The sequence below is a fragment of the Gossypium arboreum genome, chromosome 5 (genome assembly GCF_025698485.1).
Source record: "Gossypium arboreum isolate Shixiya-1 chromosome 5, ASM2569848v2, whole genome shotgun sequence".
Taxonomy (NCBI): Eukaryota; Viridiplantae; Streptophyta; class Magnoliopsida; order Malvales; family Malvaceae; genus Gossypium; species Gossypium arboreum.
Genome location: NC_069074.1, coordinates 12805388 through 12825982, shown reverse-complemented (window position 1 = coordinate 12825982; position 20595 = coordinate 12805388). Strand labels below are relative to the sequence as shown.

General features: G+C 30.8%; 4 protein-coding genes across 8 annotated transcripts; 2 read left to right on the top strand and 2 right to left on the bottom strand.

Annotated features, from left to right (window-relative positions):
• Positions 1 to 1052: 1052 nt before the first annotated feature.
• LOC108451947 (uncharacterized) lies at positions 1053 to 2004 on the bottom strand. Its single transcript, XM_017749663.2, has 2 exons — positions 1382 to 2004; positions 1053 to 1304 (listed from the first exon to the last, which is right to left on the bottom strand). The coding sequence occupies exons 1-2, from the start codon at positions 1850 to 1852 to the stop codon at positions 1140 to 1142; spliced, it is 636 nt and encodes a 211-aa protein (XP_017605152.1). The 5' UTR covers positions 1853 to 2004; the 3' UTR covers positions 1053 to 1139.
• A 3688-nt stretch (positions 2005 to 5692) lies between these two features.
• On the top strand, positions 5693 to 11935 carry LOC108489950 (alpha,alpha-trehalose-phosphate synthase [UDP-forming] 1-like). The gene is made up of 18 exons (XM_017794714.2): positions 5693 to 6037; positions 6124 to 6517; positions 6625 to 6722; positions 6825 to 7213; positions 7301 to 7415; positions 7542 to 7643; positions 7811 to 7961; positions 8197 to 8285; positions 8559 to 8607; positions 8719 to 8819; positions 8910 to 9097; positions 9375 to 9492; positions 9645 to 9821; positions 9916 to 10038; positions 10125 to 10212; positions 10336 to 10466; positions 10550 to 10648; positions 11407 to 11935. Exons 1-18 carry the CDS (start codon positions 5987 to 5989, stop codon positions 11827 to 11829), a joined length of 2886 nt encoding a protein of 961 aa, XP_017650203.1. The 5' UTR covers positions 5693 to 5986; the 3' UTR covers positions 11830 to 11935.
• LOC108489951 (pentatricopeptide repeat-containing protein At4g18975, chloroplastic-like) lies at positions 11326 to 14507 on the bottom strand. Of its 5 annotated transcripts, XR_008283325.1 has the most exons (8): positions 14325 to 14506; positions 14101 to 14222; positions 13921 to 14017; positions 13670 to 13813; positions 13103 to 13315; positions 12762 to 12967; positions 12183 to 12293; positions 11326 to 11894 (listed from the first exon to the last, which is right to left on the bottom strand). XR_008283325.1 is itself a non-coding variant. In XM_017794718.2 (7 exons), exons 1-6 carry the CDS (start codon positions 14382 to 14384, stop codon positions 12773 to 12775), a joined length of 831 nt encoding a protein of 276 aa, XP_017650207.1. In that variant the 5' UTR covers positions 14385 to 14506; the 3' UTR covers positions 12012 to 12350; positions 12762 to 12772. The 5 variants fall into 5 exon arrangements, 4 of the variants coding, with proteins under 4 accessions (XP_017650207.1, XP_017650206.1, XP_017650208.1 ...); XM_017794718.2 differs by lacking the exon at positions 11326 to 11894 and having other exon boundaries at positions 12012 to 12350; XM_017794717.2 differs by lacking the exon at positions 11326 to 11894 and having other exon boundaries at positions 12012 to 12293.
• Positions 14508 to 19400: 4893 nt separating this feature from the next.
• On the top strand, positions 19401 to 20175 carry LOC108452469 (uncharacterized). The gene has a single exon (XM_017750262.2). It carries the CDS (start codon positions 19593 to 19595, stop codon positions 19992 to 19994), a length of 402 nt encoding a protein of 133 aa, XP_017605751.1. The 5' UTR covers positions 19401 to 19592; the 3' UTR covers positions 19995 to 20175.
• Positions 20176 to 20595: the final 420 nt, after the last annotated feature.

Sequence of the window (20595 nt, the reverse complement as noted above, 5' to 3'; positions counted from 1 at the left end):
AGAGAGTAACCATTGGATCATTGCCTTACTATCAATAGTGAAAATCATAATTTATAATAATTAGTTGCTGGCCTAATTAATATTGTACCAACACCAATTAAGTTGTTTCATTGACTTTTTTTCCAATCGCATCTTTCTTTCTTTTTCTTTTCTTTTTTGGAATATAAAAGTTTAATACATTAGTATTAAGCTAAATAATTAATTTAATAAATTAAGAGAATCACAATTTTATTTAAGAAAAATTCAAAATTGACAGGATTCAAATTTAAGATGCTAAAGTTTTGTAAATTTCAATCTTATTATTAAATTAATACATCATTAACCACATCTTGCTTTTTCTTAAAACGAAATAAAAATATTAAATCTTTTAACTTAAAGTTTATACCACACACAACACTATAATTTTTCAATTTATGTTTAAAAATGGCCAAATGTATCCTTAAATCTGGATGGGATAAATATGTATTATGTTGATGATAAAGTAGAGTCCAGGTCTGTATTATTACTTTGATGCATGGAAAATGACTTTAGCAAGAGACAATTTCAGAAAAGTTCGCGACATCAGATCATCAATTTGGTCCACAGACGAAAAATTGGAACTCAATCACATGCCATTAGACTTTGTCGTGGCCAGGTTCGTAAGAAAATATATCGAAGTACCTTTCGGCCTTTTCCTATTTAATTTTGGGTTTACTTTGATGATCTTCATTTTCTCCACAATTCATTAAATGCATACTTTAAGTGAGTGGAAACAGGAAAAGTAAGTCATTAATGCTGGTGACCTCTAGGACACACTAAAGTCGTGCCGAGTAGCATGAGTCTCCCAGCCCAAACGCACTGCTGCTCACTCATCACCACACTACTAGCTGGCTCCTTGTTGACCTTCGGCCTCCGTTTTACGGATTTTTTTCTCTTTTTCAAATACAGTGGCGCAAATAGTGATAATTGATTTATCAAGGATAGAACCATAAATGAGTATCATTTAATAGTTGGAGGAAAAAGAACAGTGAGTGCACAAGTCGACTGGATAAAGAAGAAATTAAGAAACCCAATTTGAATATGAAGCGATAATCTAAATTGTTGGAAAGAAAATAAAAATTACAGTAAGATACAATCAATGTCCAACTTGTTTGATTATATCACAGCTCTTGGGAGTGATTAGAAGTAGAATACTGTGACGCTAAATCTTTGAAAATTTGAATCAATCCTTTCAAGTCGTTGCTCCCTAATTCCATGCAGTCCCTAAGTAGACCACCTTCCAATACTTCTCTTTGCATCGTTTCAGTTATTTCCCTTAATGCCCCCTGCCCGTTTTTAACAATCGATCCAAATTAAACTACCACATTTTTAAGAAAATAAACGGATTGTAAAAGAAACGTACCGATTTTTTAAACACTTTGAGAAGGCGATTAAAAATCCGTTTCGAAATCGCGAGGGCGTTTCTGTAATTTCCAGCAACCCAGCTAGCCCTCTCCGTATCCGAGTTAGACCGAGTCAACTCGCCTAACATCCTACCTAACTGGTTCAAATCCGATGCGACACCGAAGATTTCCGCGTAATCCAAATCGCTACCCCAGGCGTAGTTCCAAACGTAGTCCCATCCTACCGACCACGCCGCGCCCCAAAATCCTACCCCTTGCCATCGCTCCAGCTTCTCGGCGATGAGCCTCGCGCGGTTCGAGCCATCCGCGTCCCCGCGTGCGGATCGTAAATTGGACACGCGCGTTAGCAGAGATTGGGAGAGGGAGACTAAGGTTTTGTATTGAGAAAAGGATAGGGAATCAACGGCTTCGGGGAAGGTCACGGCGAGAAGGATGAAAAATATTACGGTTCCACGTGGTGGTAAAATCATGGCCGTTGATTTTAAGGCGGTTTTTTACGTCGACGAGATGTTCCGCCGTGAATTTTAAAGGAGGCGAAGTCGGCTAATTTAGGGCCGAAATAAAACCTATCATTGGACTGGGCTCACTTAAATGAATTCATTCGACATTTTAAAGTATATTGTGGGTTTTTAGACGTTAATACCTCAAATTCCATAAAGTTTTACATATATGATAGTAATTTGTGGTAAAATTATTATAGAGTCGGGTTATATTTTATCTCTTCTACTAATAAAATGGATAAATTAGTTTTTATATGTTAGATTAACAAGCAAAATGGTCCTTTTGTTAAAAAATCCATCCATTTGGACCATTTCTACTATTAAAAATTAGTCTATGTACGTCAACACAAGTACACTTGGCACCCTATGTGTTATTGTTTGGTTATTCTATTAGCTACACCTGTTTTTAATAGTACAAATGAATGAAATTTTTAACAAAAAAGGTCAATTTGCTCTTAAATCTAATATGTAGGGGTTAATTTGCCCATTTTTTAGTAGAATGTGCAAAATGCAATCTAACTAAGGACTTTTATGGTACTTTTACCTATAATTTTTATAGTTAAATTTTAGGGTAAACTACACCATTAGTCACTAAACCATGAGTAAGCTTTCGTTTTGGTCACTTAACAAAAAAGAAGTTACAATTTGGTCATTAAAGTATTCAAAAGTTTTCATTTAAGACTGGGTTATTAAAGTCAATGCTATATGACTTTCTCTATCTGCACTGTTAGCACCAAATGAAAGCACTTTTTCCTCTTCTCTTCTAGAATTTATTTTTTTCATGAAACAACTTTGGACATCAAGAATTTACTAACAAAAAATTCAAATAGTTGTTTTTTCCGATCTGCTTGAATTCAATGTATGTTCTTCTACTCGTTAATGGGTAGACATATAAGCATAAGTATAACATTTATTTTGTTTCACATGAAGACTTATTTTTATGGTAACTAGAACATGATTATGATTGAGATAGAAAATATCTTTTAATTATTTATTATATTTTTATATTGTATAATTAGAAGGTTATTATTTACATACACGGTAAAAATATATATATCACATACATATACATTATATACAAAAGAAAATTTTCAAATAAATTTTCAAATCCACACAAAATAGAGACTGAGCTTTGGACTATTTTTCAAGATTAATTCGAAATGATATGAATTATTATACATTTAAAATTGGTTATAAATTATACGAGTATTAATAATAAAAATATGCTGAAAAGTTAAACCAACAATGAGTAAAAATAAAATTAAAAATTCCGTATAATCGTCTGAAGATACTTCTAACCAACCAAGAAAGAAAAGGTATTTTGAGTGAATACCAATCAATAAATTAAAAACGTGGGTTTTGGCTTGCTTAGTTAGTAATGAAAACTACATTTGTTGAATTTCATTGTAATATATCCATCACTTGCTCATAATTACATCTTCCTTCTTCAAAGTTAGCCACAGATCTAAACAAAACTTGCCATGTATTCCACCTTTCTACCTCAACTACATGCTTTTTGTTTCTAATTTATTCTCGCTGGTTAAGTTGTAATTTTATATGCCAATTTTACAACCTTTTCAAATTTGTAAGGTTTGAAATTATTTTCAGATAATTAGACAAACCGAAGTCAACTTATGACGAAAAATAGACTTCCTTAAAAGGAAAATCCCATAATGGCCTCCACTTAAACCCGCTTAAGTGTCTGCCATTGGAAGTTAGCTTTTCTTTTTGGCTTGAAATGGAGTCTATTTTTAGAATGTGTACCAGAAAAACTAGAATTATTTTTTGAGTAAATTACATCGAAAGTCATTATACTATTAATTAATTTATATTTTGATCCTTAAATTTTAAAATTTTACAAAATATTGAATATAGTTCTTAAAATGAGCTTTGCTTTAAGTTTTATTCTTAAATCATATATTTACAAAGTGACTACATATTTATTGTTGGGTTCATTTTTGAATATTCGACCTTCCCGGAAAATATTGAGATAATTTTAACCAACTTCCTACTAATACGAAAAGAAGTAAAAATAAAAAAGATAGTAACGACAATTTTGCTCTCTTTTTTTCATTTACAATTTTACCTCTTATTATAAATTAAAATTTATGCAATAAGATTTTAACATTTTTAAAAAGACAACACATGTTTTCTATATATAATAACATCTAGTTGTAGATTAAAATTTTCATTGTATAAAAAATTATATTTTATAATTTATCCTTTTTAATATATTTTATGTTATTTTAAACAAAGTCAAATTTTAAATAATTTTAATACAAAATATTTGAAATAAATTGTTCTATTAAAATATAAAATATTATAATTTTAAAAATATAGACAAGACAAAATCAAATGTTAAATAAAAATACAAAGAAAATTCATTACGGATCATATATATGTAATTTTTGGTTTATTTGAATTTGAAACTGCAAATTTACTTGTAAATTATATAAGTATTACTATTTAAATCCAATTTAAATTAAATATTATTATCTTTCGAATATTTGAATCCATAAAAAAAATTGAACTTAACATTTTAAATCATATGTATATATATTGTTTTTAATATAATATGTGCTAAATATAATTGTATACCATAGCATAAAATAAATTCATATTATAATATTTAATTGAATTATATAAATATTTTTAATTTTTAAAAGTAATTTAACTAATTGAATTAATCGAATATAAAGAGGATAAACACAAATTTAGGTATTCTAATGATCACACCACATTAATTATTCGGTTAGGTTTACGAAGATAAAAGAATATGATTCAAGAGAAGTTAAATTAGATACAAGAGGAAAATATGTTAAAGAAGATATTTTTATAAAAAGAATTATTATATTTAACTTTTTAAAAATATATTATTATTTTTATATCTTATTTATTAATTTTGTATATTATAACCAATGTTTAAGGCAAGTACTGATAGTTTAAACATGACTTTATATATTTGAGGTATTGGGTTCAAACTTTGTTAAAAGTATTTATTTTCTAACTATTAGATTCGAATCGGTTATTTGATGAGGTCTATCTACATCCGCTTGAAAAGTGAACAATAATTTTAACATCTAAATCGCAATCCAAATTGTTATCTCTAATTTAAGAAAAATAAAAATATTAAGTATTATTTTCAATAATTTTTCAATAGTTCCTACCTACTTACAGCTTATTTGCTTATTAAGATTTTCAAACATTGTTTAAGTTAACCTATTTTAGATTAATAAATAGGTCTCTATTCATATATTATTTTCAACATTTTATCGAAATATTCTTGGCTCCTTTTTTTTTTAATTATTTTCAATATTTTTTATTGAAAATTCAAGCAGCTAAAATCTTATTATAATATTGAAATTAACAATTTTTTATCATTCTCGTTAAATCTAAAATTGTTTTAATTAGTATGATAAAAATTATCTTACAAATAACTTAGATTAATAGATATCAATTTTATAAATAAAATCCTTAATTGTCGGAATTAAGTACCAAATCATTTTAAAACAAAAATATAAATACAATAGTCCACATTAATAGAGTTGTGTCAGCACGGAAAAGAGAGTGATTGTGACCCCAATATATGATCTCTTTCACTTTCTGACTCGAAGTTAGCTTATAAACCACATACTTTATTTTCAGCCATTATATTTTAATGATTTTCATAAAAATAACAACATTATTATTTGGATAAAGAATAAATAAAATGACAGTTCATGTCAATGAAGAAGGTGACCCATCAACGTAATTGAGAATGAATGATGATTTCACAGTTTAAATCCCAATGGTTTTTTTCCTAGAAATATCATGGTTGGTTATACACGACAAAGTTTACTCATTCGACAAGCCATTCTGGATTCGTACGTTACGGATATAGCATGGTTGCATGGTCTAGGAATGACCTCTGAAAATGATGATGGCATATATATAAATGCATATATATGTGCATATATATATGTAGGGTTATAGATTTTTTATGAACTAACTCATTGGAGTTAGCCACCACAGCCTTTGGCTTAGCATCCCAAATATCCGCGTTTACCCCAACCTGCTATCTCACCTCTTCATCTTCTCCAATCTCACCCTTTCTCGTTACCTCCAATGTCGATTTCATCTCCAGATACCTGCATTTCGCATAACAATAACAATCTGGTGAGATAGAATAAACCATTTTCTTTTCTATCGTTAGTGAGATTATGGTTTGTGATTTGTAAATGTTCTTTTATTTGATTTGTTAGCCTAATTTGTCGAATAAAAGCAACGGAATGAGAGGGAATAAATATAACTGTAACAACAGTGGCACACCGAGAACAAGATTGGAAAGGCTTCTTAGGGAGAGGGAGTTAAGGAAATTCAACAAGTCTTTGAATGATGGTGAAACTGAGTTATTGAACAATGACTCGTTTTCACCCGATTCTTTTGAAGCTTTCAGCTGGTTCAACGATGAAGAATCCTTGGAAACCATTTCAGCTAATAGAAATTCTACTGATGGATGCGAAAGGCAAGATTCCCGGGCTTCCAGAGAGCGCCTCTTGGTGGTTGCTAATAGGCTTCCGGTTTCTGCAGTACGACGTGGGGTGGATTCATGGCATCTTGAGATAAGTGTAGGAGGCTTAGTCAGTGCACTCCTTGGTATAACATAAATGATCACTTCTTTCTCTCTATCGCTTACATTTTTTGGAATTCATTTTCAATTGTTGAGTTCTCACATTGCAATGTTTTACAATTTTTTTACAAAGGTGTGAAGGAATTTGAGACAAGGTGGATTGGTTGGGCTGGTGTAAATGTCCCTGATGAAATTGGACAAAGGGCATTAATTAAAGCTTTAGCTGAAAAGGTTACAGACAAATCAAGTTCTTGATGTTTTGAACAATTTAACTTGTAATTGATAAAGAAGATTTTGGGGTAAATGTTTAATCATGTTCATTACATAATGCAGAGATGTATACCAGTATTTCTTGATGAAGAAATTGTTCATCAATATTATAATGGATATTGTAACAACATATTGTGGCCGTTGTTTCATTACCTTGGCCTCCCACAAGAAGACCGCCTTGCAACTACTAGAAGCTTTCAATCTCAGTTTGATGCTTATAAGAAAGCAAACCAGATGTTTGCTGAAGTGGTTAAAGAACATTATGTGGAAGGGGATGTGGTTTGGTGTCATGATTACCACCTAATGTTTCTTCCAAAATGTTTGAAAGAGCGGAACAGAAAAATGAAAGTTGGTTGGTTTCTGCATACTCCTTTTCCTTCTTCTGAAATCCATAGGACACTACCGTCTAGGTTGGAGCTGCTCAGATCAGTACTTGCTGCTGATTTAGTAGGGTAAAGATCATTTTCTGTTACCAGCATTGCTACATTTGAAAGCTAATACATATATCTTGTTTAATTGTTGGCATGTTAACTTTCCAGCTTCCATACATATGACTATGCAAGGCATTTTGTTAGTGCTTGTACTCGTATTCTTGGGCTGGAAGGTACACCTGAAGGAGTAGAGGATCAAGGAAGGCTGACACGTGTAGCTGCAGTATGTCTTAGCTTTAAAATGCAATATATATATAAATTTTTTTTTTTTGCAGAGTTCTTTTAGCATTGTAAATACATTATTCCTTTTCACATCTTCCTTTTTTTTCTTGGGAACTTGAAATTTTAGTTCCCAATAGGGATTGATTCTGATCGGTTCATTCGAGCTCTTGAACTCCCTCAAGTTCAAGATCACATGAAAGAACTGAAAGAAAGGTTTGCTGGCCGAAAGGTACGAATTGATTCGTTTGTCTCTCTTTCTTTCTGTGTCTTCTTTGCACCATAGTCGATTACACTTGATGATATTTGTTAATATGTCTATACCATCCATAGGGCATTTTAATGCAAATCTGCGAACAGTTTATTGAGTTACTCATGGTTAATGTTAACAATTGCAAGGTAATGTTAGGCGTTGATCGGCTTGATATGATCAAGGGTATACCACAGAAGATTTTGGCATTTGAAAAATTCCTTGAGGAAAATCCTAATTGGCGTGATAAGGTGGTTCTCCTGCAAATTGCTGTCCCTACCAGGACTGATGTTCCTGAGTGTATGTTCCTTTAAACAACATTTTTCTAATTCTATTAGATTACTTTAAAAGATTGCCTTGACTTTTGCTACAAGTACTGTTAAGGGTATTAACTATTGACATGGTCTATCTTACTAATACACTAGCATCTCAAGATGCACTACTCGTTTAGATTCGCTGATGTGGATGTTGCTTTCTTCCCTCCCCCTCTCCCCACTTGTCAAAATCTTACATGTTGATTTTCCTGATTTCATAGATCAAAAGCTTACTAGCCAGGTTCATGAGATTGTTGGGCGAATTAACGGAAGATTTGGAACTCTTACTGCTGTACCTATACATCATCTGGTTCGGCTATACCTTTATCATCTTTGTATTTCACTGTAATATGATGAAAGAACTATTGTGCTTACCGTCAAGCTTAGCAATGCACTATTTAGTCAATTTTATAGCATGCACTGCCATCAAGACATTAAGGAGAAGTTTTTCTTTTCCCCACGGGATCATTGTTTTTTATCTGCTTAAGACAACATTATCCTACCCTTTATTGTTACTTTCAACACGCCTCTGTGTTCATTTATTGTGTAAAGATTTCTAATGCATTTCCTTACTCTTTTATAGGATCGTTCTCTTGATTTTCATGCATTATGTGCACTATACGCTGTTACTGGTACTGACTTTTGTGCCATAACACAATTTTCAATCACTACTCTCGTTTTTTCTCTCTATGACAACTTTTCTCACGCAAGTCCAAACTTTTGGAAATTAATTAATTATGCAGATGTAGCTCTTGTGACATCTTTGCGAGATGGAATGAACCTTGTCAGCTATGAGTTTGTTGCCTGCCAAGCTTCCAAGAAAGGGGTTCTCATATTAAGTGAGGTACTTGAATCTGACAAGGAATCAAATCTATTCATGGCCTTTCCTGAAGTCTTAAATTTCCAGAGTAAAGACGTCTCTGCTTAATTCTAGTTTGCAGGGGCTGCTCAATCTCTTGGTGCTGGAGCCATTTTGGTTAATCCATGGAACGTCACCGAAGTTGCTTCTTCGATCGGTTATGCTTTGAATATGCCAGCTGATGAGAGAGAGAAACGCCACCACCATAACTTCGTGCATGTAACTACACACACATCACAAGAGTGGGCTGCTACCTTTGTAAGGTGTTTGATCTTAGCTTAGTACTGGTAATTTCTTTCATGAAAACTTGAGGAAGTGAGGGCAGGACCAACCGGTGCTTATCATGTGACAGGAAAGAGTGAAAATAAGGCTTACTAGCAACACCCTTTGCCTTCATGTTTTTGTTAAAAAACAAAAAAGAGAACACTAGTTTTTTTTCCTTTTCAAGATCCTGGAATTTTAGTAAAGGATGATTGGCTGGTTTCCCTTATGTCTTTCTCTTGTTTCAATTTTTATTTTAACAAAAACTTTTCCTTGTAGTGAACTTAATGATACCATTGTTGAAGCTCAATTAAGGACAAGACAAATCCCACCACCGCTTCCAATTGAGGTTGCAGTTGATCGTTACGCAAAGTCTAATAACCGATTGCTCATACTGGTATTTTAATTTCTTACAACTTGTTTCTTTATTTGACAAGGTAGAGAAAGCTGTTAGACTCTCCAACTCTTGGAACATTTCATGAAGAGAATCTATGAAAATGAGTTCCTTCTGGTTTGCCCTTTCATTTTCATGATCAAACTTCCATACAGGGATTCAATGCAACTTTAACTGAACCAGTGGATACCCTTGGGAGGAAGGGCAGCCAAATTAAAGAAATGGAGCCCAAGTTACGCCCGGATTTACAGGAACCTTTGAGAAAGCTTTGTGATGATCCAAAGACTACAATTGTTGTCCTCAGTGGAAGTGATAGAAGTGTCCTGGATGATGTAAGCTTCTTTTTACTTTTCTAAATATGACTCTAGTTCATCTACTCTTTTCCCTTTCTTTCTCAAATCGTTGAACTAATAATTTGCTCTGCAGAACTTTGGTGATTACAGCATGTGGTTGGCAGCAGAAAACGGAATGTTCTTACGGGCTACGAAAGGAGATTGGATGACGACAATGCCGGAAAATTTAAACATGGAATGGGTGGATAGCGTCAAGGTTATACGTTAGTTAGATAAATAAAAGATTAATGCGTACTGAGTTCTGCAGGTTCTAAACAGTCTGATGCTTATTTGTGATCTTAGCATGTATTCGAATATTTTACTGAAAGAACTCCTCGATCTCATTTCGAGCTCCGGGAAACTTCACTTATATGGAACTATAAATACGCAGGTCCTCATCAATAAACTTCAACTAATTCATGTTGTCTCTTCTATTTGGCATATGATAATCACATCAGATTTAAGCTAAATGTTGGTTTCTGGCGTTTATTGGTCTAACAACTTAAAACTCTAGATGTCGAGTTTGGAAGACTTCAAGCAAGGGATCTGTTGCAGCATCTTTGGACAGGTCCAATCTCTAATGCATCTTTAGACGTTGTCCAAGGCAGCCGGTCCATTGAGGTTCGATCTGTCGGTGTTACAAAGGTATGCATTGGTGGTATTACTCTTCTGCTATTCATTCAGCATCACAGGCTGGCTTATCTCGTGCTTCGATGAATATATATCAGGGTGCAGCGATCGACCGAATCCTTGGAGAAATTGTTCATAACAAAGGCATGAAGGAACCCATTGATTATGTCCTATGTATTGGCCACTTTCTAGCTAAGGTGTGTTTCAATTACCAACTTTAAGCTGTTTCCCTTTATTTTGAGGAATTCCCCGCATGGAAATATTTAGTTTGAAGACACTGCATTAACTATATCTTATTGTGCTGCAATTCCAAACTGTTTGTTCAAATGGGAACAGACCTGAATATGCAATAAGATCACCTAACAGTTCTAAAGTGTGTTCGGTAGAGTGAAAATGTGGAAGGATAAGAGGGAGTAGAAAAATAGACAAAAAAAATAAATTTTGAATGGGTTTGGTAGGAAAAGAAAGAAATAAAAATATCCATTTTTCATTCCAATACATAAAAATTAATCTTTCCAAATTGGAATAATCAGAGGAGAAAAATGAGAAAAAGGTGTATGATAATTCAAAATTATGCATTTTTCTAATGTTCTATTTTCAATCCTCTCATTTTTCAACTCTACCAAAAAAAAATTTCTTTCAAATTTTTAATCTTTTCTATCTAGTACAACTATGGAAAAATATATATATTTTTTTTTATCTTTCTGTTTTTCTACACCTTCAATTATCCATTTTTCTAATTTTTTTCACTCTACCGCGTAAAGCTTTAGGGGTTTTAGCACCACTAGCTATTATGACCTATAATTGAAAATTTTCTAGCATTGCTTGAATAAATTCTGAAATATAGAGCCAACGATAAGGCAAGGAACTCATATGTTCAGGAACACAGAAAGATGCTCATTCTTCACCCTTAAATGTGAATAATTGGAAGTTAAACATTCTGCAATTGGTTCAGGATGAAGACATTTATACCTTTTTTGAGCCAGAGCTTCCTTCAGAAGTGCCAGCCCCTGTCAGATCCCATGTAACACCACCAGTCAGGACATCTGTTTCAAAGTTATCGACGAGTAGAAGTCTATCCAGGGAAGATCGCCTTAAGAAACATCGTCCTATGCCAACTATTGGGAGAAGCAAAAGTTACCATGTAAACACAGATGTTTTTCAATCAAGGGTGGTAGATAGAATGTCGTTGCAAGAGGGTTCTTCAGTACTTGATCTTCAGGGGGACAACTATTTTTCTTGCTCTGTAGCTCGGAAAAGGTCTAATGCTCGGTATCTCCTTGGATCATCAGATGATGTAGTTAAACTCTTAACAGAGCTGACAAATTCATGGATCAACGGTATGAACACTGATGGATCTACAATGGAGGGAAATTAGAGGCAGCAACTTCCATTGACATCTTGGTGGTACTATCATGTAACTGGCCTTTCATGTTTCTCACACTGAAATTCATTTAATCTCTTTTAAATTTGATCATTCTTCACATTACAAGTAAAGCTTTCCAGAAAGTTTTATTTTCTTTTTCAAAATAAAATTTTAGTTTTTGATTTCTCAATCAATTTATTTCAGTTCAATTCTTCTTTTTGACTTGTTTCCCATCAGTATCAATGGCAAGAACAGTTAAAAACAAACCAAACTGTTAGCTAGGCCTTGAGAAGGCATGGCAAGCAAATTTTGAAGAGAGTTTTAAAAGCTAAAACCAATTCAAAGACTGCAGTTACCAATTATACCTTCATTGAAAATCACATATTGGCCAGATGCAATGGTATATACTTCTTTAAGGCCAAACTGCCACCAGGAGTTGCCAACCACCACAGCCTTCATTGTCAACCATTAGTGCACTGGCATTGCAAGCACACATCACAGTCATCAATTTGTGTTATGCCACTCTAGAAACACTGTGATGACACCCAAAGAAAATAACTAATAATTCATAGTAGAGACTTCTTCAAAAACTATTTAATATTTCAATTGAACCAATGATGATCTGAACTCTGAAGACATAAGAGTCTTATAAGGACAAAATCCCAAAACACTGTCCTACATTAACAGCAAAAACCCTTTTCGGCCCTCTCACAGCATATATATATCCCCAGACATTAAAAAGAGGCTTGCAACATGCAAGCTACAGTTATATACAGGGAACAACCCCCAGAAATGATGAACTATTCATATAGCATTCAAGTGTATGCTGCCTATCTCAAGGAAAGTGAATAAGATGCCTTGTTGCTGCAATACCTGATTGGCAAGGTCTAATGCAATAGATACAAACTCATATTATGCCATTGATGCCAAGAGAATGCACTCACTGAATTGAACGTCATTCTTCATCTGATGTATGTCTTTTCACTCTAACCCGTTCGCCATTAAAGTGGATATATTTCCATTTGCTTATGTATCTTCTAAGAATCAACTTCTGCTTGTCTTCTTGGCCGAGTTCCTGAAAGGCACGAGCTACTTTCCTGACTGTGTTTTCATCTGGTCTGACACATAACTCCTCCATGTCTGCAAATACCTTAAAAAAAACCAATAACTCAGAACCAACATAATTGTGCTTCATTTGATACAAATTCTCACAAACAGATTAGTGGTATCAAGTAAAAACATCAGAATTGGTTTTGTATGGCATTCGGGATGGTGATTGGCATACCTCTATTATCTTCTCTGGCATGCTATGATGATCAAATAAAGAAATCATCCTAGAAAACAATCGCTTTGAGATAGAACGATTGTGTGTATGTAAAACCATGTTCCACAATGATTCAGCCTCATCCACTCTATTATCCATATCAAAAGCAAGTAGAAGGGTGTCATATGTACCCATCGTAGCTCCTTGGCCTTTGCTCAACATCCACTTTGCCACCTGAGTATTAGCGACTTCATGAAATCTAATTTAACCCAAGAAAATACTGAGGATAACCAAGCCAGCAGCCACAGCTTAAATTATAGCATCTTGAACAAACAGGTTGAATCAGTAGAAGCACACCAAATAACCATTCAATGAATCTTTCAGCGTGAGAAAGGTATCTATTCACAAAGAATAGCATTAAGGTTCCTTTAAAATACCGATTGAGAGTATTCTATAGAATCAAATATGATAATACAGGGCTATTTTAATATAATATATTAATGGAAAATTATTGAACATATAAAGCTTCCCTGCATCAATGAATGCATTTAAGAAGCTGGAAAACACAAAGCAAGAATACCAACATACTTGAATAACACGCAGCCATTGGCTCCTCTTCCTCAAAATTCGTAAAGCTTTTGCAGCTGCAATCAATGGAAACTCAGTCTCCCAAGCCACCCATTTGTCCAATGCTCCATAAACAGTCTCTTTTTCACTGGGAAGTTGAGAAACCTGCTTTTACATATAGAATCAGTGTATAGCTTTATCTTCAAATACTAAATACATATTATAACTGAAAACTATACTCAATATAGAACAAATGAGCAAATTAAACTTACAATTCTAACAAGATTGAGTGCCTTTTGTCCTGAGCCAGCTGAATCTCTTTTCTTCCACAAGTGATGCTCGTTCTTTCCAGATTTCTTCACTGGTTTCCTGCACCCTCAAAATTTTAGTAACTTTGGGCTTCTAATTTAAGATTTTGATAAATTGAATTCAATCTTTTAAAGGAGACCCACTTCTCAACAGCTCTGGAAATGCTCAGTGATTGTTCACCCAGCTTTTGTGAACATTTAACATTGGGAGTTCTGCAAATTGAAAACCCATAACCTAAAGAAAAAGCTACTTCGTTTCCTTGAACCTGGAAAAAAAATTCAACTTTTTCCAATTACAAATATTCCGTAAAAATAAGATGGCAACCTGGAAAAGGAAAATGAAACCTGAAAGCTTCAATTTATCAAACCTTGTTTTTGGACCATGTAGATAATGGATAACTTCTTGAATGAATACAACCATAAGCCATTGATTTACTTCTTCCCTGTTGAAGAGAATTCACTTTGAAGTTTTGGTCAGAAAAAAGGAGTAAAAACTATCTAGTTCCACGGAGAGATTAAAATGAATGTCGGAGGAATTCTTTTTTTATTCTTATTATTTCATTAACTCTTAATTTAATCCCTCAACTATAATCGTTTTTACATTTTTGTCACTCAAGCTTTTTTTTATCTTATTTTAGTACTTAAATTATAATTTTTGTTTAGGTTTATCCAACATAAAAGGTTGTTAATAACAACGTAACAAGTAATTTGATAAATTTTAAAGTGAAAAAATGAGATGAAAATCATATTTTGGATACTAAAATAGGAAAAAATAGTTTAAAATATATCATAACTCTCTATATTATTTGAAATTTTGGAATTTAATTTATATACTTTCATTTTTAAAAATAAGTCTTTCTACTTTTAGATTTCAAAATTTAAATCTAATTTGTTAAATTCAAAATTATTAGAGAGTCAATTTTTTTAAATACATGACTACTAAATGAGTAAAAAAATCACTTGATTTTATCACAAGAAAGAATTTAAAGAAAAATTAATAGTTTTAACAATGATGCTGAATTTTAAAATCTAAAAAGTAAAGAAACTAATTTCTTGAAAAATAAAAATACAAAAACTAAATTCTAAATTTTTAAATATACAAAAGTTATAACATATTTTAACCAAATTTTTAAATAATAAGATTAAAAAACCTCCAGATTTGATAACAAATGGTAAAAGGATTTTTCTATATATCTGTTCAACAAATTCATCATCTAAAAGATCGAACAATTTAATATTTATTAATTTTAATAGTGAACAACTAAAACAATTAATCTCAATGTTAATATTTCTGTTAATTATACATTTTATTGGTATAATAATAATTTTAACTTACAAAATTTACATATTCTATCAAAATTGACCATGATTTAACAAATTTAGCCTACATTTGTATATTCTATCATCATTTACACAAAATACATAAACATCAAGGGCTAATTTTGTTATTGTACCAAGCAATATTATGTACTATTGAAAGAAAACATTAACATCGTGATTAATTATCTTTAGTCACTCATTTTGAAATTAATAAGGATTAATTTACCCATTTAAAAAATAAAACCTATTTACTCAATATCAAAATTGAGTATGAATGACTTTACCAGCAAATGTACCATTATATTTGGAAAAATATCATTCCCTTAAGGTTTGATGAAAAGAGACTAACAGCTTAAGGTTGATTTATTAAATAAAATATTTATTTTCAACAATTTTAAATTAGAAATAATAAAATATAAATAGTTATAAAATATTTTAATTAACATTAAATTTATTTTATTTTTCAATTAATATGTGCAAATTTGTTTTTGTCTAGAAATTACAAATACAAATAAAATTATAATTACAAATAACTAGAATTAAAATTTATCATTATAAAATAGAATCTAATTATCTTATAAAGTATAATTCAACTGATAACCATAATCTACACATGACACACATGATTAAACATAAATTAAAATAAATATAAACTCTGAACTTACATATAATTTACTTATGTAAAATTTAAATTTGTAATTTTAAAATTCCCAAAACCTTAACAAGTTAACCTTGCTACCTTAATTCAACTAACAATAAAAAGAAATTATGAAATGATTTTAGTAATAAATACTTTTTCTTCCTTGTGTATGATTAGGATTTGGGAGATTATGTTGACACCATGACAGTGTCAGACTATTTTTCTTGCGCATTTAAATGCTTACAAAATAGGATGACAACATTGTGTTTCTCATGGTTGAGTTAGTCATAAATCAGAACTTTTTCTAGACAAAAGTTCAATTTTATTATTTAAAATAATATTAAAATTTTAATGATTCTTTTTACATTTGATATTTATATAATTTTACAATCATATTTAAATAAAATTATTTTTTATTATTAAATATAAAATTAAATTAATTTAAATTAATAAAATCTCTATTCAAGATTCAATTCAATATACACATCAAGAGAGAGGCACTAACCATGATCGCAAATATGACCATGGTTTAACCTTTTAAAATTTTTAAAATTTTAAATTAATTAAATGATAAAATTAATTTTATCTTAAAATTTATAATTAAATTTTAAGTAAATTATACACTATTTTTAAAAAAATTAAATTTTAAATTCATACGATAATAAAATTACATTTTTTAATTTATAGTTTAATTCTAACTTTAAAACTTTCTAACTCCACCTCCCAACTTATTCTAGCCCGAACTATACCAGAGAGTTCTACCAGCAGCCATCATGAAGGGAATTTTATTCACTAGTTCAAGACATATAATCGTGAGAATATCGACCACCTAACACATGTAAGTAAATCCCAAATCCCCTGAAAGTAAGACCTCAAATAAAAATAAATTTGACTCTAAGAAGTTAGTTGTAAATATTTATTAAAATTAATTAAGCTTATTGTTTTGCTTTAATACCCATTTCAACCTTTTTCTACTATACATAAATCCTCAATATAGCACTTCAAGAAATTTTTATCTAGTTATTATATTTTGTTTTGATATTTTTCATATCCGCTTTTACGATTTATATTTAAAGTTTGTACTTATCCCTATACCTAACACTTGTTAATTTAGTTATTATATTTTCATTTTGTCCATCATGTTACTCTAATTGATATAACCTCATCTAATCAAATGATGTTATCTATATAAAAAGTTTAAAATTATAAAATCGTTAAAATCTTAAAAATGCAAAAATAAGAATAAAAATTCTAAAAATATTAGAAAGTTCCAAAAACTAAAACTCTGAAAATATCTATTTTTTTTCTGTAAACATTAGTTCTTTAAAAAAAAATAAAATTATAAAAATTATAAATTTATTAAATACAATAGATTGAATCTAGGCAAATACATATCCGTACTCATTTTAGATTAGGTAAATCTAGACACCATTTTATCTAGATTCTTTCTAGATTATGATTTAAGAGTTTTTTTTTTTTAATTTGGCTGTTTTATGTTTTTCTTCCCAATTCTTAGAACATTTTCGCATAATTATAAATTTTAAAAATTATTTTATAATTTTATAAAATAAATTATGAATTTATAAAATTTTAGATTTTTAAATGTTTTTATTTTTATGATATTTAAAAATGAATTAAATAATTAAATTTTATCAAGGTAGTGTTTGAAAGTCGCCTGGTAGTCAAATTTTTGTGTAATTACTTGTAATTAATTACACAAGAGTGACATGTTTAAGTAACCGTTGTAATTTGTAGGTTCCATTTAATTTAGTGTAATTGGAGCACCCAAATTACACTTTTCAAATCTTAGGGTGAGAATTTGAGTAATTACACGGTAATTACATCTAAATTCAGTTTTAAAAAATATTTTTATACAAGTTTAAATTATAATTTTTATATTATAAGCATGAACATGTATGAGTGTTTGTGATGATTATAGCCAAAGATTATTATATTATAAAATCTTAAAAATTATATTATAAAAATAATTTATATGTATTTTATAAAGTCATAACAAAAATTTATATTATTTAAATCCTATTTTTTAAAAAGTTATGAACTAAAAGTTTGTCATGAAAAATAATTTACAGTTAAAAGTATTGTAATTATTTATTTATAATAAGTTATGGCAAATAAATTTAAACATAATTTATTTATGTGTGAATGCTATATTTTATAAAAATAATATGCTTATTAGTAAAAAGATATAGTTTTATCATAACTTATTTGTAAAAATAACTTTCTAAAATTAAGACAAAAATATATATTATTTATAAGTATAAAAACTTCTTTTTACAAAGGGTATATTTATTATAGATCTTATATTATTTTTAACTTAGTTTACATATTATAGAAAGGGTATATATATTACTTTTTATGTGTTCATGCTATATATTACAAAATTTAGCATAATTCTCTCTTCAAAATAAATAAATATAAGCTTTTATGATTAAAGATACATATTATTTATACTGTAAACTCAAATATTATATGGTAGATATTGATTTTGCAAGTAGAAAATGTTTTCTTGTACCATATCGTAGTGTATGATACTATTTAAGAGATTAGAGCTAATCACAAGCATTATAGATGGCTTGCAAGCTCATTAATTTTAGACATTCAAGGGTTAAAAACAGGGTTGAGAGAACATTTGTTGTTCTAAAGAATATTTCCTATATTAAGAATGTCACCTTTGTATAGCATAAAAAAAGGTTAGATCGTACTAGTGTTACGAGGCTAGAATTTTAGTATCGCAAGCCGCACGATGTTAGGCGATTCTTTAGTTTCAAATCCTTTTAAGTCAACCTTATTCTCAACAAGAAAAATTCACAAAGAAAGTTTTCTAAGGCTTCCATATGTTCTACGAATCCGGTTAATTCACATCTTCATAGAACGCTATGTGTGCATTTGTCATGGGCTTTGATCCACGACCCATTACACTAACATGTTGTGTACATTATAGCTTCATTCATAGGTGAATTTGGAATGATACATACTTCAAAGAGTATATGAAGAAAAAGATATTGATAATCTTAATGATATATATTCAGATTCAGATGATGATAAACTCAGTAAAAGACTAACATTTGACGAAAAAGAACTTATGTTAAATATTAAATATTAAATAGGAAATAACCTTACAAATATAGAATATTAAAACAATTAGATAAAATTGTATATGATGTTTATTTTTTATTATTTTTATTAGTAATCGTTGAACTAACATAATACATAAATGATTTGATTTTAGTTTTTGTTATTTGCTTTAAATTTTTTATCATACTAATAATTTTATAATAATTAATATTTTAAAAATATAAATTATATAATTATATAATTATAATTTATACTACCAGAAAATTACAATATAATTATACTTAATCAACTAAACTCATAAAAAAAAGCCGCAATTTTTGTAATTATAAGAGATTTATAATTATAAAAATTATAATTTCGTTCAATTGTTGTCCCAACAAGTCTTAACAATTAATACAGAGAAAGAGAGAAAAACGCGACTGCGTAAATGACTTTTGGATGACGCCATCTTTTCTCAAACACCACAACTTAAAAAAAGAAAAAGTCGATGCTGTGCTAAGTACGAGTCATATCCTCTCCTATAAATTAATTCCCTTCGTTTACATTTCTAGATTACTACAATCTTAATCTAATATCCTTCATGGCTGAAGAGGTAGAAGAATTCCAAGAGTCGGAGGTTATATTTTCCGATCTCCGTAGCTGCCGTTACGAGGAGGCTGATGATGGGTGCTTCGGATTCTCTAAAAGACTGAACTCCGGTAAGTTCGAGAAAAACAGTACCGAGAAGAAGATGGCAGACTGTTCGCTTCCTGTTAACGTTTCGCGCCGCCGTCGGCACTGTTTTACTGTTTTTGATTACGGCGGCGAAGCCGATGAATTGGAGGGAGGGGAATTAGTGCCACCGCATGTGATATTGGAGAGCAGAGTTGCTGGGAAAATGGCGTTTTCGGTTTGTAGTGGCAATGGAAGGACGCTTAAAGGAAGGGATTTGTGTCAAGTTCGAAATTCGGTTCTTAGAATGACTGGGTTTTTAGAAGCATAAACATTGTTCAAATCTTTTCTTCCTATTATTCCTTTTGTAGTGTTCATTTCAGAATTAAAAAAAAAAAAGACGGAGTTCCTTTGTTACCAGCAGACAGGGAAAACTGGAGTTATTCTCAGCTGCAAAATTCTGCGACATTGCTAGGAGTGTTTTTCTTTTAATGGATATTAAACTTCCAAAATATCAGAATGTTAATCAAGAAAAAAAAAAAAGCTTTGGGTTTCAGATTTTTAAGCCGGAATTGCAACTTTAAAGAACCATAACAGTTAACAAAAACCTCTGTTGTTGCCATTTTATTCACACAGGAGCTCCATTTACATAAACGTGAATGAAGTGAGATTGGCATTTTCTTGAGAGATGGACTGCTTTCTTATTACAAAGTTTTGCGTGATGCTAATGATGAGGCCTCGTTTTCTGGTTAAGATCCACAGCAGCTAATGATGACCTTCAAGTTATGGAAACCAAATTGTAACCGATGAATGCCAGGAATATAATAACCTTTTAACTGCAATTCATTACATGTGTTTCGAGCATCATTCAGGGGGGCTGGAAGACCGCTAGCACGAGAACCAGGTGAGGAAAATCTAAATCATGATATTAA